General features: G+C 40.1%; 1 protein-coding gene across 1 annotated transcript in view; it reads right to left on the reverse strand.

The window, feature by feature from the left end:
- The window catches only part of LOC138982714 (dual oxidase 2-like), a 92189-nt gene that overhangs the window by 66317 nt on the left and 7816 nt on the right, over window positions 1–18056 (reverse strand). Inside the window, exons 2-5 of the mRNA XM_070356043.1 lie at window positions 7284–7403; window positions 5116–5193; window positions 4535–4696; window positions 2753–2937 (exon numbers count right to left, since the gene is read on the reverse strand). Coding sequence (XP_070212144.1) covers window positions 2753–2937; window positions 4535–4696; window positions 5116–5193; window positions 7284–7403 — 545 coding nt within the window. The remainder of the gene's footprint in view (window positions 1–2752; window positions 2938–4534; window positions 4697–5115; window positions 5194–7283; window positions 7404–18056) is intronic.

Below are 18056 nucleotides of genomic sequence, written 5' to 3' on the forward strand. Positions count from 1 at the left end.
GGAGGTCAATAATATGAGAAAGGAAACAATAAATCAAAAAAACAAAACCCAGGTCCACATCTGCGGCTCCTAGACAGTGTGCATGCACACTATCTTGCCCTTACCTTTTGTCATCTCTGAGGTATGGCGACCACAGACACACACACACACACACACACACACACACAAACACACACACACACACACACACACACAAACACACAAACACACACACACACACACACACACACTTACATCCATTTTTATATATGTGACTAGCATTCCGGGCCCGGCTTCGCCCGGGATGGCCTCAAAACCATTTGAAGGCATGTGCTGCCTACTGAGAGTGTCACCATAAATTCAATTTCTACTTGCATGGTTTTTATGGAATGAGTTACCTCCCTTTCTTGAGAAAATACCAGATAATTGACTAGCAGGTTCAACTGATCATGATACACCCTTAGATGCGGTATGTTGGTATGATAAGAGTTACCTCCCGTCCATGATCAGTGATAACAGGACTGGGTGGCCGAGAGGTAACGCACTTGCGCTCGGAAGCGAGAGGTTGCGAGTTCGTATGGAAAGCCGTTTGGCTCATAACCATTACACGCGTAATAAAACATAAATACACGTGTAATAAATAATTGATACACGTGTAATAAATGATTAATGCACGTGTAATAATCATTTTTTACGCGTGTAATAAATAATTCATACACGTGTAAGAAATGATTAAATACGCGTGTAATAAATATTTCATGCGCGTGTAAGAAATGATTAAATACGCGTGTAATAAATATTTCATGCACGTGTAAGAAAGGATTAAATACACGTGCAGGAAATAGTTTATACGCGTGTAAGAAATGATTAAATACACGTGTAGGAAATTATTTAAATACACGTGTATTTAATCATTACATACACCCGTAATAAACTTAAAACTTGAATCGGAAAATATACGACATGCAAAGCAACAACTCTCGTCTATTCTACTTCCGGTTCGCGCGCACAACAACCGACTTCATCTGATAAAACAAGTAACTTACCTTTCCAATGCTGTGCGAGCCTGGGCAAAGGCGTTAAATTGTTCTCGCAAACCTTCTAAGGTGACATTGACGTTTGCCGCTTCCGCCATCTTGAGCTGTAAGCGTGCAAAGCGAGGCGATGAAGACGCATAGAGTGTTTTTCATGTGGATTCCCAGTCCGAGTTTTTAAGTCGCTTAACCACGTGACTCCTGCATTTTTAACGCTTGTATGAAATATTTATTACACGCGTATTTATTCATTTCTTACGCGTGTATGAAAAATGTATTACACGTGTATTTAATCATGTCTTACACGTGTACGAAATGATTAAATACACGTGGAATAAAAATGTCATACACGTGTACGAGATGATTAAATACACGCGTAATAAATATTTCATGCGCGTGTAAGAAATATTTAATACACGCGTAAGAAATATTTCATGCGCGTGTAAGAAATAATTAATACACGCGTAATAATCATTTCATGCGCGTGTAAAAAATATTTAAATACACGTGTAATAAATAATTACACGTGTATTTAAATATTACTTACACGCGCATGAAATGTTAATTACACGTGTATTTAATCATTTCTTACACGAGTATGAAATATTTATTACACGTGTATTTAATCATTATGCTATTCCATAGCATGAGAAAAAAGATAAATTACACGTGCAATAAGAAATAAATACACGTGTATTAGTCATTTATTACGCGTGTATTTATGTTTTATTACACGCGTAATGGTTATGAGCCAAACGGCTTTCCATAAGTTCGACCCTGTGTCAGGGCGTTAGCAATTTTCTCCCCCCTTTCCTAACCTAGGTGGTGGGTTCAAGTGCTAGTCTTTCGGATGAGACGAAAAACCGAGGTCTCTTCGTGTACACTACATTGGGGTGTGCACGTTAAAGATCCCACAATTGACAAAAGGGTCTTTCCTGGCAAAATTGTAGAGGCATAGATAAAAAAAAATGTCCACCAAAATACCCGTGTGACTTGGAATAATAGGCCGTGAAAAGTAGGATATGCGCCGAAATGGCTGCGATCTGCTGGTCGATGTGAATGCGTGATGTATTGTGTAAAAGATTCCATCTCACGCGGCATAAATAGATCCCTGAGCCTTGAGTCCGAGTCTGGAGATACGCGCGCGATATAAGACTTCATATATATAACATAACAAAGCAAGAGTTACCTCCCTTGCACAATATAGGCAATATTCAACACTATGGAAGTTCATTATCTGAGAAAGGAAACACTGAATCAAGGCTAAAACAGAGGTGCACATCTGCGCCTCCTAGGCAGTGTGCATGCACATTATTTTGTTTCCGCCTCTTGCCATCTCTGACCTATGGCGACCACACACACACACACACATACACACACACACACATACACACACACACACACACACACACACACACACACACACACACACACACACAAACACACACTTACATTCATTTTTATATATAGCATAGATAGATAGATAGATTAAATTTCCAGCACTGGAGTTATTGTACTTGCTACAGAAATGACAATAATTCCAAACCGGCCAGAAAACGGGAGTTTAAGTTCAGCAAAATCATGCAGGATAAACTATTACAGCAAAAGAGGACACGGGCTCAAGCGCAAGCAAATAGTATTTTACTCTAACAATAACAAATTTGCAATATAAATCATGATGGCAGACTCACAAAAACGAAATACTGAAAAATCCTTTGCCAGAAGTGAGAAATGTGTACCTGCTGTCTTGGGTTGTTGGGAGAATGGCCTGTGCGCTGATTGTAACGGCTACGCAGGAAAGGCATTTGGAGATCGGATAGGTTGTTGGGGTTATACGGGTGGCCGGCTGGAACGGGTATGTTGAAAAACTCGCGTGGACATCCTGGCCTCTGTGCGTCCATGATCTCTTCCACCAATTGCTGGCCTGTGGAAGAGCAACATTTAGTCATTCATGTAACTTTGTGTGCATGCACTTTCGGCTTCGGTATCGATGTTTGAGTGTTCGAATACCCTTCCCCCAATCCAGCTCCACTTGCAAAGCCCTTACACTGGTGCAATTCTGGAACACATATTACATAGCCACTGGTGAATTAACAGAGAGAAAAATAAAGAACAAGTCGCGTAAGGCGAAAATACAACATTTAGTCAAGTAGCTGTCGAACTCACAGAATGAAACTGAACGCAATGCCATTTTTCAGCAAGACCGTATACTCGTAGCATCGTCAGTCCACCGCTCATGGCAAAGGCAGTGAAATTGACAAGAAGAGCGGGGTAGTAGTTGCGCTAAGAAGGATAGCACGCTTTTCTGTACCTCTCTTTGTTTTAACTTTCTGAGCGTGTTTTTAATCCAAACATATCATATCTATATGTTTTTGGAATCAGGAACCGACAAGGAATAAGATGAAAGTGTTCTTAAATTGATTTTGACAATTTAATTTTGATAATAATTTTTATATATTTAATTTTCAGAGCTTGTTTTTAATCCAAATATAACATATTTGTATGTTTTTGGAATCAGAATATGATGGAGAATAAGATGAATGTAAATTTGGATCGTTTTATAAATTTTTATTTTTTTTTACAATTTTCAGATTTTTAATGACCAAAGTCATTAATTAATTTTTAAGCCACCAAGCTGAAATGCAATACCGAAGTCCGGGCTTCGTCGAAGATTACTTGACCAAAATTTCAACCAATTTGGTTGAAAAATGAGGGCGTGACAGTGCCGCCTGAACTTTCCCGAAAAGCCGGATATGACGTCATCAAAGACATTTATCAAAAAAATGAAAAAAACGTTCGGGGATTTCATACCCAGGAACTCTCATGTCAAATTTCATAAAGATCGGTCCAGTAGTTTAGTCTGAATCGCTCTACACACACACACACACACACACAGACACACGCACATACACCACGACCCTCGTCTCGATTCCCCCCTCGATGTTAAAACATTTAGTCATAACTTGACTAAATGTAAAAACGGTCAAAAAGGTTATCGCATCCATGGGAGGTAATCGGAACTGACCAAACAGACTGAGCCAGTAGCGCGACATATGTCGTGACAACCAGGTGATAGTATACGTAAAGTAGCGCGACTTATGTCGCGACTGGTTAAGGGACCATTCTGACTTCTGACTTCTCTCTCTTTCTTCTATTTTGTTTTAACTGTCAGTTTAGAATTAAAACCTTGTAGCATGGAGTAATATAAAATATGTTTTCCTCTTTGGGGTGAAGAACTTATAAGCAAAGCGCATCCTTGGGTCTGCTCCTTCCCTCGTTAACAAATCATATTTTTATCTCATCATATCCAACCCCAATCCATCTCAATTTATATCTTATATATAATATAATCCAACTCAATCAAGTCCGAACCCAACAAACTTTGTTACATATCCTATGTTATTCTTATGTCTTATCCGATCCTATTTCATCTCATCTCATCTTATCTCATCTCATCTCTTTTCATCCCTTCCTACCCTATCTTGTTTTGACGTAGGCTATCTTTTCTTTTATCATCTTACCAAAGAAGACCAGCATAGCATTACGGTTCGATGCTGACGCCTGGCCGGCTGCACCCATATGAGCCGCGTCACTAATACTAAAGGGGTTTGGTCGATTGGTTCCCGACGGTTCAAACACGCCGTCGCGGTATGCCACTTTGCTGCGACGAAGAAGTTCTCCGTCTGTAAAGAAAAAACAAGTCGCGTAAGACGAAATTACTACATTTAGTCAAGCTGTCGAACTCACGGAATGAAACTGAACGCACTGCATTTTTTCACCAAGACAATACAGCTTCGTCAATCCCCGCGAGAAGGAAATCTAAACTAACTTTAACACACACAAGCGCACACACACAAACACACACACACACACACACACACACTCACACCACACACACACACACACCCACACACACACACACACACACACACACACACAAAATGCACAAATGCACACCACACATAACCCACGAGCGCATTCACACAGACACACGGACAGGTACGAAAAAAAGACGCCATCGATGGTTTTTTTTTTAAATCAAAGCGATGAAATCAGTGCGAGCAAACGACACGTCCAGGCCATGCGTACGCGTATTCCTTACCGATTGCCCCCCAGTCAGGATGCAAGAGGTTGTTATACCAGCCATCCTCTGGGTGCCTCTCGAATGGTTCGTCTTCCGCTGAAACAAAACATTAATAATGACATGTACTGTTGAAGTTTTCAATCGCCTGTTCTGATACGCGATCATGGCACACACACACATACTTACAACAAACACACACACACACACACACACACACACACACACACACACACACACACACACACACACACACTCACACACACAATTTTTTTAATCACGATGGTGAATTCATTTTAGTTGTCTGTACGTTGATGACGACTCTGACTTGTTGTTGTTGTTGTTGTTGTTGTTGTTGTTGTTGTTGTTGTTGTTGTTGTTGTTGTTGTTGTTGCTAGCCTTTTGACTTTATACAAGGAGTGAATGGATGTATATGAGTGCTTCCACACCAGGATAAAATACCAAAGGCTGTAATGGTATATGGCGGAATTAATTCTTGTTCTTGTTCTTCTTGTTCTTCTCAGTCAATAAGCCAATCAACCAATCAATCAATACATCAATACACCGATCAATCAATCGATCAATTAATCAATCAATATATCAATGAATCAATCTATCAATCCATCTATTCATCAATCAATCAATCAATCAATCAATCCATCCATCCATCCATCCGTCCATCCTTCCATCCTTCCATCCATCTATCTACCCATCCGTCAATAAATCAATCAACCAATCAATATATTAATATATCTGTCTATCCATCAATCAACCAATCCGTATATCAATCAATCAATTAATCAATCAATCCAACCATCAATTAATCAATCAATCAATTAATCAATCAATTAACCAATCAATCAATCCAACCATCAATTAATCAATCAATCAATTAATCAATCAATCAATTAATCAATCAATCAATCAACATCAATACATCAATACATCAATACATCAATCAATCAATCATATCCATCCATCGATCCATTCATCTATCAATCGATTAATCAATCAATATTAATCTTTCCCTCAATTAATCAATCAATAAAGCAATCAATATATCTATCAATTAAACTCGACTGAGATATAAGCTTTTGGTCTCTTTTTACATTTAGTCAAGTTTTGACTAAATGTTTTAACACAGACGGGGAATCGAGACGAGGGTGTGGTGTCTGTGTGTGTGTGTAGAACGTCTCAGAGAAAACAACTGGACCGATTTTTATAAAACGGCACATGAGGATTCCTGGGTATGATATCCCCAGACGTTTATTTTAATTTGTCCGATAAATGTCTTTGATGACGTCATATCCGGCTTTTTGTGAAAGTTGAGGCGGAACTGTCACGCCCTCATTTTTCAACCAAACTGGTTGAAATTTTGGTCAAGCAATCTTTGACGAAGGCCGGACTTTGGTATTGCGTTTTAGCTTGAAGGTTTAAAAATCAGTTTATTAATTTGCTCATTAAAGTTATCATTAAAATCGATTTTTCGCAAAACAGATTTTAAATTGATAACATCGTATTATTCATCAAATTCTGAATTCATGTTATGTTTACTCTTAAAATGTGATCACAATTAACGAAAATAGGTTCATTAGTATAACGATTAAAATTGAAGAAATCGATTCAAAAATGATTTCATCGTTTTCTTTATCATTTCCTGATTCCAAAAACGTTTGAATATAATATGTTGTATTGAAAACAAGGTCAGAAAGTTTAAAAGAATACAGAAAAGCGCGCTCTCCTGCTGTACTGGCAAGTCAATTTCATTTCGTGTTGCACGGGTAAAAGTGAGCGATTTCCTTGAAGCAGGGATTGATGAAGCTGTTCTTGGTGAAAAAAAATGCAGTGCATTCAGTTTCATTCTGTGAGTTCGACAGATTGACTAAATGTTGTAATTTCGCCTTACGCAACTTGTTTGTTGTTGTTCGAGTTAAGCTTTCCCTTCATAAGTTACTCTAAACTTGATGTGAGGCACAGGCACAGGAACAATCGTCAGTACTGTGAGTCGCGTACAAATGTATAGTACATATAGAACTTTTTGAAGAATCTGTTTGCCATATTGCAAAAAAAGAAAAGAAGAGGGAGGATGGAAGAGGAGGATGGAGGCGAAGATCAAGCAAAGTGATATATTAAGTTGGGAGGGGGGGGGGGGAGGGGTATTGCGAGGGAGAGAAGAAAAGTTTACTTACTGCATGTGGTACTGGCTTTGTGTGTGCCTGCTCCACACATACATATGCCAAGACGACATTCTTCATATTCGTTTGTACAACTGTTCGGAATGCTGGCATTGCATGGCGTGTTCAGGGCATCTGAAAAGAGATTCAAACGTCACTGTCACACAACGAGCAGTGGGATTTATGCTTACAATCAAGAGGATAGGCTTATTTTGGGGTTTATCCTTTTTCGATTTGGAAAAAAATAAACTACGGCAGAGAGTAAAAGTTTGTGGAATAACACAACACAGATTATTCAATACTAAAATAACATAAGTTAAGATAAGGAAACTTTAATGTTCATTTTCATTTCACATAAACATGGAAATTCTATGTTCTTCACGCAATACATACGTACGAGGTATGATCCAAACAAAATGATCAAACCGCGATTATACACGTCTTTGGCCACTGATCATAAAAAGTAGTATATCATTTGAAAGGCCAACCATTTAACTAGTGTACCTCTAGGAGATGACGTCATTAGGTTACTATGTCATAAATGACGAGGTTTCAAAATACGCCCCTTTTGGGTTGTGCTTCAAAACGGGGTCTTTTGTCAAGCGCCATGAAAATCTTCACTTCTTTGAAAGAGTGTAGCTGAATGATGGTACACAGAAAATGTCTACAAAGCTGAAGAATGTTACATCAATCAAAGCTGTTCCATATTCTACAATCTGACAAAAGAAAAGAGAAATCGAAACTGGGGAAAAGGGAAATAACTCTAACAAGTAAAAACAAACTTCCGAAGAGCGCTTCCAACGAGAATAATAGAATAATGTAGCTGCTGTGTCAAAATTTAAGAACTAAGATTACAAAAGTGTACGACATATGAGTATAAAGTGCAAAACGTAAACGTATGGAACACTCCAGAGAATTCTACTCAATCAGGGTTCGTACAGAGTCCTTGAACCCTGAAAAACTCCTTGAAAATTGGAAAACCTTTTCCAAGCCTTGAAAAGTGCTTGAAAATAGAGTTTTGTTAAATAGTCATTGAAAAGTACTTGAATTTTCCAAATTGTTGCCTATACATTTCGTCAGCAGCTTGTCTTATTTTAAAAACAATGCAACCTCCTTTTTTTTCGTCAAATACAGTACACACATTTTGGGAGAATAAAAGATCGAGTGAAAACGAAAGTAGACGAACTAACTATTACTAGTTACCCGTAGTTGCTTCCCTTCCCGGAAGTTGGCAAGGCAAACAACTACGAAATGACTAATAGTTTGCAGACTTAAAAAACTGAAGGTAAGCTTGGTGCTTTGCATTAATTTGAGGAAAATCATGTCCTTGAAAAGCATTTATTTGGTCCTGGAAATGTCCTTGAAAACTCATTGAATTGTATCAGCTCTGCCCTGCAGGAACCCTGTTAACTCTGTAACCGAGTGCCGAAACACTACGATCACCTCGGGAAGCGAAGTGCAATCAAACAGGATTGAAAATGTTAGGGCTAATTTCTTAGCCCTATAAAAACTGTTATGCAAACCCGAAGGTTTCTATGAACATACAGACAATCGGAAACCACCAGACCCCATCACAAACAGAATTCTACAATCCACTGGTGTTGACTTTTAAAGGCCAACAACTCGGGTGCAGAGTCTGCTGTGAAAGGAGCGGTAGCCTCCCCTGTCACAATCGCCCCCGTTTGAAATGAACTTCGTCCCGAAGTTCCGAACCGGGGGACCACTGTCCATCCCAAGTTCGCAGAATGGGAACAGCACGAAAATGTTCAGTGGTCATATTATGCCATTACCTGAACATATCATGCCGAGTCCCATCCCTGCTCGCAAGCGCCAGATGTAACCGAGTGCCGAAACACTACGATCACCTCGGGAAGCGAAGTGCAATCAAACAGGATTGAAAATGTTAGGGCTAATTTCTTAGCCCTATAAAAACTGTTATGCAAACCCGAAGGTTTCCATGAACATACAGACAATCGGAAACCAGCAGACCCCATCACAAACAGAATTCTAAAATCCACTGGTGTTGACTTTTAAAGGCCAACAACTCGGGTGCAGAGTCTGCTGTGAAAGGAGCGGTAGCCTCCCCTGTCACATATAGATATATATAGATATATATATTTGTCTGTCTGTCTCTTTCTCTCTCTCTCTTTCTCTCTCTCTTTCTCTCTCTCTCTCTCTCTCTCTCTCTCTCTCTCTCTCTCTCTCTCTCTCTCTCTCTCTCTCTCTCTCTCTCTCTCTCTCTCTCTCTCTCTCTCGTATGCTTATTAATCCAGTAAAAACAAAGTCTATGATAATCAGCACTCGCCAAAAACATCAACTTTCAGAAATGACTCTGAGTCTGTCCCTAAATGAGCACTCCATTGAGCAAGTAGCTGAGCACCGTTTACTGGGACTTACTGTTGATAATAATCTCAAATGGCAGACTCACATCAATGGAATCTGCAAAAAATTGCTAAAAACCTGTTTGTTTTGTCAAAGTTACAAAGCATTATTAATCTAGACACAAGAAAACTATTTTACAATGCCCACATAAAACCCCATATTGATTATGCTTCCATAGTATGGGACGGGTGTAGTGAAGTTCACTTGAAGAAGCTGAACTCGCTCCAGCGTAGAGCTGCTAAACTAGTTCTGCCCAGTCCATCTCTTTCTACAAAGGAAAAGATGAAAAGTATTGGGATATTAAGCTTAAAAAAGCAGCTTTTGTATGATAAATGTTCATTTATGTATAAAGTCGTCTATAAGGACGCCCCAACATATCTTATACAACTCTTCAAATCATCTCTGTCATATTATTCAAACACTCGAAATAACCTTGCCTTGTAAAGGCCTCGCATCGCGTATCGATTTGTTTAAAACTAGTTTTTCTTATTCTGGTGAGTTCCTTTGGAATTCACTACCTGTAAATATCAAGTCATGTCTGTCATTATCTTCTTTTAAAAGACAGCCCCGAAAGCACCTCTCTAACGACTAAGTCGGTGTACAATTTGTGCGAGTGTGTGAGGATGTGTAAAAGAGAAAGTGTATAGTATGCTTCCATTAACAAGCACACTTTTGAATTTTGAATTTTTATTTTGTTATACCTTTCCCTATTGTTTTTTCATTTTTTATTTGTTTTTATTTGTTTTTATTTTTTTTATTTTTTTTATTCTTCATATTTGTTCTTTGTTTCATGTGTGTATTATAGTAGGGACTAGCTGTAAGAAAGGACCATATGGACCTAATGCTATCATCCCTCGGTAATAAAGTTTTCGAGTTCGAGTTCGAGTTCTCTCTCTCTCTCCCTCTCTCTCTCTCTCTCTCTCTCTCTCTCTCTCTCTCTCTCTCTCTCTGTCTCTGTCTCTCTCTCTCTCTCTCTCTCTCCTCTCTCTCTCTCTCTCTCTCTCTCTCTCTCTCTCTCTCACTCTCTTTAACGGTTATTTGTTTTATGTTGTACCGTTTTGGGTTTGGACATGTCTGGGAAAAACCTAGGAGTGTTTGATGTAGGAGCACTTCTTCGTGTGTTTAGACAAAGATTGATTGATTGCTTTATGCAAGATTGGAATAGTGATTTAGTTTCAAAAGATCGTTATGCGTTCTATCAGTCATTCTCGAATTGCCATCGTATTTTTCAGTAATCAAAAGTACATGGAGCAGAAGTTTGACTAGGTTTAGACTCGGTGTGTCCCAGATTAATACACATCGCCTTCGTTATTCCAAGAAATTACAAGATTTTTCTTGCCATTTCTTTTACAGACTCCCAGGAATCGGAGATTCACTTTATGTTTGTTTGTCCTAAGTATAAAGACCTGCGAGACTTGTACATTCCAGCTAAGTACCACACATATCCGTCGGCCTTTAAGATGTGTCTTCTTTTGGCTGATGTCAGACAGACTAAGGCGCTTGCTGTCTACATATATCTAAAGCGTTTGCACTGAGAGCAGAGTTTTTGTAACAGTTGTAGGAGTAAAAGTGAAGTAAATGTTTGTTCCGGTAATGTAACGTATAGTTGTTACATAATTATGTATGTCCGCATATATTGCACTTTCGTAATTGCTTGTGAATATTTGTTGTCATTTTTTCATTTGCTCTTTTTGTTTTTGCTTTTTGTATACATTTTGTTTCCTTTTGTGACATGGGCAGAAGGCCTAGCTCAATAAAACCTTCGTTCGTTTGTTCGTTCGTTCGTTCGTTCTCTCACTCTCTCTCTCTCTCTCTCTCTCTCTCTCTCTCTCTCTCTCTCTCTCTCTCTCTCTCTCTCTCTCTCTCTCTCTCTCTCTCTCTCCTCTCTCTCTCTCTCTGTGAATATTTTTGTTCATCTGCGTCAATTTGAAAAGGTACCCGGCGGAAATATTAGATGCAAAAAGGATAATAGCATGTGAACACGCGTGATCAAACAGACAAAAAGACACCGTAAGACATCTTCTCTTCTGTCACAGTGTCACACAAGCTACACAGCTTGAATGCGGAAGTAAATTGTAAGGCTTGTACACACTACTCTCTGTCTGTTACTATCTGTCCGTCTGTCTGTCTGCCAATGTCTCTTTCTGTCTCCGTCTCTCTAAGTCATAAAATCTTATATATCACTTTCTCTCTCTCCCTCTCTCTCTCTCTCTCTCTCTCTCTCTCTCTCTCTCTCTCTCTCTCTCTCTCTCTCTCTCTCTCTCTCTCTCTCTTTCTCTCTTTCTCTCTGTCTGAACATATATTCAGACACAGAGGACTTACTCACCGACGAACACACTCACATACAGACTCTTACTCTCTCATTTTGTCTCACTCTCTGTCTTTCTCTCTGTGTCTTTCTCTCTCTCTGTCCTTCTCTTTCTCTTTCTTTCTGTCTTTCTCTCTCACTCAAATTCCCCTACCCCCTCTCCAACAATCATATGTCCTATTTTTAGCAGGCCTGTCAAGTATCTTTTACCTTCCTAAATGTTGAGTTTAACAACACAATTCCACGTGTACATTTCGATGTTTAAGAAAGCTTACGTCTAAGAGTGTGTCAGATGTTTTCAAAGAAAGAGAACAAAGAGAGACATCTGAGAAGGTGGCAGAGAAGTTTAAAACAAATTTTAAAAAGACAGAAAGGATTTTTCTTCCTGTTCATGTAGAGTCTATGTTAGTGTGCCTTGTTAGGAAGAGTACAGCAGAATTACACAAAAAACCGACGAACAAACAGACAGAGACACCGAGACAGTGACAGCGAGAGAAAAATTCTGTCTGGTGTGTCTGACTGTCTTAACATCCGTTCGCTTGTCTGTTATAACCGTGTTTGTCTTGTATCAGTCAGTCTTGGCAGGCTTACAAAAATTAGAAAACAATTCTGCGAACAGAAGAAAAAACAAACAATGATAAACAGTATAAACATCCACACGGAGAACACGCAACGACACGGATACACAGAGACACCTAGTAACTTAGCAATACACGTTAGAATGCGGAAGTTGAATAGAAGCAAAGTGTTATAATCTATGTACATATGCACAACTCAATAGCGATTTGGGTCAAGTCCGTCTCTCTCTGAAGAGCTTGTTACACAAAGAAAGCTGATAGCCCGTGTGTGTTGCTTTCGAAGTCGACTTCACGAAGACTTCGCGAAGTCTTTGCACCGAACACTCAGTGCTAAACTTAAGCTTCGTGCGGCCAGCTTTGCGAAGTATATTTCGCGTAGTCCACTTCGCCCAGTTAAGGACAGGCGTTACGCTTTATATTATGCACACTCAACTATTCATCACAAACTATTATAATCCTATGATATATCAAGAATTCACGTTGTTCGCTGTAGGTTGCTAATTGAATAACATGAGTACACACCCTTTCTAGCTTACAGATGGAAATAAGCTGGGTGGGAAAGAAATTCCCCGTTCTGAACTTTTCAATTGCTAAAAAGTAGTGATCACAAACTATTACTGCATCCTATGACATATCGAGGATTTATGTTGTTCGCCGGGTGAACAACTGTAGGTTGCTAATTGAATAACATGAGTACACACCCTTTCTAGCTTACAGATGGAAATAAGCTGGGTGGGAAAGAAATTTCCCGTTCTGAACTTTTCAATTGCTAAAAAGTAGTGATCACAAACTATCACTGCATCCCATGACATATCGAGGATTTATGTTGGTTGCTGGGTGAACAACTTTCGGTTGCTAAGTGAATAACACACCCCTTCTAGCTTTCAGATGGAAACAAGCGGGGTGGGAAAGAAATTCCCCGTTCTGAACTTTTCAATTGCTAAACAGTGGTCATCACAAACTATCACAGCATCCCATGACATATCGAGGATTCACGTTGGTCACTGGGTGAACAACTTTCGGTTGCTCATTGAATAACATGAATACACACCCCTTCAAGCTCACAGATGGAAACAAGCGAAAATAAAGAAGTTTCACTCAAGACCACAATTCAAAAACAACAACAATACGAATACTATTCGACAAAAGAAACTACTCAACCCTGCGATTTTTTAAAGAGCAAAGATATCTGTGGGTTCTCATTTTTTTAAATTCATGGTTTCGCTATTCATAGCTGTAAACAGTACAGACACGCAAGGCACGTTTCGCCATAAATTCGTTTTGAGTTCTGGGATCACAAAGCAAAAATAGTGGTTAAAACTGAAATCTAATAGTTTTGATCTAGCGAGTAAAACAATGTAAAGAAACAAGCAAATAACAAAACAAAACTAAACGTCAACAAAACAAAACAAACACAAAACAAAGCACACACAACGAAACCGCAACACGGTGGCCTAGTGGTAAGGCGTCCGCCCAGTGAGCGGGAGGTCGTGGGTTCGACCTAAGACATACCTAAGACTTTAAAATTGGCAATCTAGTGGCTGCTCCGCCTGGCGTCTGGCATTATGGGATTAGTGCTAGGACTGGTTGGTCCGGTGTCAGAATAATGTGACTGGGTGAGACATGAAGCCTGTGCTGCGACTTCTGTCTTGTGTGTGGCGCACGTTAACTGTCAAAGCAGCACCGCCCTGATATCACCCTTCGTGGTGGACTGGGCGTTAAGCAAACGAACAAACAAACAAACACACACACAACGAAAATAAGGACAGAAAAGAGACGTGTCCGATTGGTGATACTTTCTGAGAAAATTCAAACAGTCAGAATCACGCCTTCCCTCTCGATGTCGTCTTTGCAAACTGAGGTATTCCCAATGTTCACACGGCGCAGATGCAAACAAATGAATGACTAAGACAAAATATCTGAGGTTATCGGGGTTATCTTGAAGCAGAGTACACCCTGATAAGGGTACGTATTTAAAAACGGATTAATACTCTGTGTAAGGAAGTAAGTGTGAGATAAGTTCGAGTATGAATGAGAGATTAATGTATAAAGGCGAAGGAGCACTTACTTCAGAAATGTGTGGTTAACGGAATAGACATAATGGAATGGGTGTGTTACAGGAATATTGGATTGGAACATGACAAACTAATAAAAACAGTTCTGCGCATTGTCTGCCCCCCACCCCACCCCCCATTTGAAGCGACAAGGTCAAAAACTCGCCCCAAAAATAGTGGCAAATTTTGTTTTTTCTTTGGTGAAAATCAAAGTCAAATGTGACAATCGCAGTTCTACATTTTACCTCAACAGCTGAATGGAACCCTACATGTTTAAAACCATAAGATGACATCAGTGGACGATTTCTAAAGAGAGGAACATGAACATCTAAATTGTCCTTTACCAAATATGGAAAAGACCCGGTGCACGTATTGCGATCGTGTATGCAGTTGTTACTTTTACAGAACATATTTAGCGCGTAGCAAGTTGAAAGTGTCCACTCTACATCAAGGAATATCATTGAAGCTCTTCAATTTGCAATAAGGCTTCAAAGGCCATAATAAAAACGTCAAAAGGCGATGACAAAATTAAAAGAAGTACCGCAGCAAGTAGCTTTCGATCTTCGACTTTCCAATACCCTTTCAATAGATGCTCCCGATATGGTAAATCTGCTTCATTTTCCTAATTGCAATTGTGGCCGGCCGGTAGTGACTTCATTTTGAGTCCAAACATGCATTTAAATAATCCGCTTTAAGGTTTAGCTTGCCGACCCTTGATTGACATGGTGATGACGTGCTTTCCGCTAAATCTCCTCACCCGAATGTTAGTGCTCTTTTGTTTTTGAATGGATGTAGACAGGTAGTTCTATTGTGTTGTGTTTCACAAACTCTCTTCTGCTTTTGCTGAATATGTTTGTGCTGCGCGTGTCTGCATTTTGAGAACGGCAGGAAAACATGATCGCTGAAGTTAAAATAAATCATCATTTAACTACACTCATTTTAACTTCAAGTCGTTCTTGTTGAGTAATGACATGGTTATGTTAGTATGCAAGCTTAGCCAAAGTGACTATGACTTGGCAACAGTGACAAACTGTAGTAGGCGTGACCTTTTATTTATAGTGTTTTCCTGTCCGTTTATCTCACACATGACACACGTGATTTCAACATTGACAAATTCAACCTACACAGAAGTTAAATGATCACTAAACTCAACAATCAACTGGAAAAGGCGAAGGTGGGGTGGGAGTTTCGTGACGGGGGGGGGGGGGGGGTAATTGTTTGCAAGCATTACCACACACAAAAACAATTATGTACGTATTCGAATCATACCCAACCCGTAAACCGCACACCAAATAAATAAACAAACATCTTTATTTTCCGAGTGAAATGTTGTTATGTCAAACTTTCAGTTTTTGTTTGTCAACCATGACAAACACCGTTCTTTTGTTCATTGCAATATACGTTGATGTAAATCGCGAACGATCCCAAAACCTACTTATTGCAATTGAAATCGTGATTAGAAGTTCAGAGTGGCATCATTATCGCGGTATGACTACAGGACACACCCTGAACAAAAGTTCGTTTTTGGCAAGAGGACAGTAAATTTCTTCCTCTTCCTAGACACAATTCATGGAATAGTTTGCCACATTACGACACGTAGCAGTGAAAGGGTGGCCCGAGTGTCGTCTACAGCTCCAAACCGTCAAGCACAGCTACATCAAACTGACTGGGGCGGGGAGGGGATGTGAGGGGGGGGGGCAGTTGCGTCGGCTCCCCTATTTGTCTTCTAATATTACCATTGTATGAGAAGGCTAGAAGGCTAGCATGCAGAGGCACAGCCCACCCCAATCCCCACCCGGTGCCAGGCGCCTGTGACTTCGAAAGGTCATTAAGGGACGGGTAGACGGAACACAAAGCCGCGTTGAAGAGTCAAATGGAACAGGGTGCAAACGTGGGTGATAATGTTTTTGCTTCCGTCTCAGTCTCAGGCTTAGGTGTCCCATTACAGCTCTGAGACGAACATCTGAACATAGACCATTTATCCTGGACCGCCAACTAGCTCTCTCTCCGCTCTTTCTCTCTATTACGAGTTCGCGGCCTCTCGCATTTAGGAACCTACGCTTACATGGCCTTTCAGAAATCAGGGGGATGTCATATATATCCGGTGTCGATTGTAAACATGGACGAAGTTGCTGAGGTAAGTTCTGAAAATGCTAAAATAAACTCAGCTAAAGTGCATATGGAACATGTTTTTCGATGAGTTTTGTTAAGTTTAGTTTGGAGTTTTGGAAAATCCAGTTCATTGTCACCTCCCATTGTCACAAATAACTGGAGCGCTAAGCGCCCCTGAAAGTCGAGCGTCGTAACCTCGAAGGGTCACGTGACGAGTTGGCGGTCCAGGCTATTTGGGCTATGATCTGAAGTAGGCCACAATCAGTAGCTTCCTCTTCTTCTTCTTTTCACAAGTGTGTGTGTTTGTGTGTGTGTGTGTGTGTGTGTGTGTGTGTGTGTGTGTGTGTGTGTGTGTGAGCGTGTGTGTGTGTGTGTGTGTGAGCGTGTGTGTGTGTGTGAGCGTGTGTGTGCGCGCGTGTGTGTGTGTGTGTGTGTCTGTCTCTGTGTGTGTGTTTTATGATAATCGTCAACACTTCCTTCTGTTTTTGACATCATTTTTCTTCTAGTGGTAGTTGTATCAACCCCCCCCCCCCCCCCCCCACCCCACCCCACCTCTCATTTTGAGTGTAAACTTGAACCTCCTCCTTTTATCACATATCATGATAATTACCAAGTTCAAGGACCTGCATTTATTACCAACATGTCAGCTAGCAGCCGTCATATTATCTCTTTACCACGGTAGCCACAAATGACAATCAACATCCTCATTACTATAATTGCGTTCATATTAGTCTCAAATTGACATCAAGAAGTTTAAAGACACTTTCTTTCCCGTGTAAACAGTTCGCCTCACCGCCACATATCTGGCCAGGGCTGTTTTTTCATGGGATAAGACCATCCCTCGACTTAGTCACATACTGAAAATGAACAGCCTGGGTGCTGCTGTCTGTGCGCGGTGGTAATTTTGTAGTAAATTAATTTCGTAAAAGCTACTGATGTCTCATTTAAAACCCTTTTCAGATATGCGATGGTGAGCAAGACTGTTTTCACGAAAAGGAGTGTGCCTTCAAAGGGCCGGTGTAACACGAGAAATTACTCCCACGAGATTTTTACTCCGAAGTAAACATTTCGTACGAAACTTTTACTCCCTTTACAAAAAAACTACTCCCCCACAACACGAGAAAATAACTTTCAACGACAGGTGTGTTCCGAGTCAACATTTCGGTCGAAAATTTTACTCCCCTGACGAATAAATAAATAACGAATAAATGATTCCACCCTAACACGAGCAATTTACTGCCCACGCCAGGTGTACGCAACGTTTGCTCCCCTGTCCCCTGTTAGTCTTGGTGGTGGAAGGGGTGGAGGGAAATTAAGGTAGCGCGACATTTGTTTGCGCGAGATCACATATTGG

Source organism: Littorina saxatilis, linkage group LG1, assembly GCF_037325665.1.
Source record: "Littorina saxatilis isolate snail1 linkage group LG1, US_GU_Lsax_2.0, whole genome shotgun sequence".
Lineage (NCBI taxonomy): Eukaryota > Metazoa > Mollusca > Gastropoda > Littorinimorpha > Littorinidae > Littorina > Littorina saxatilis.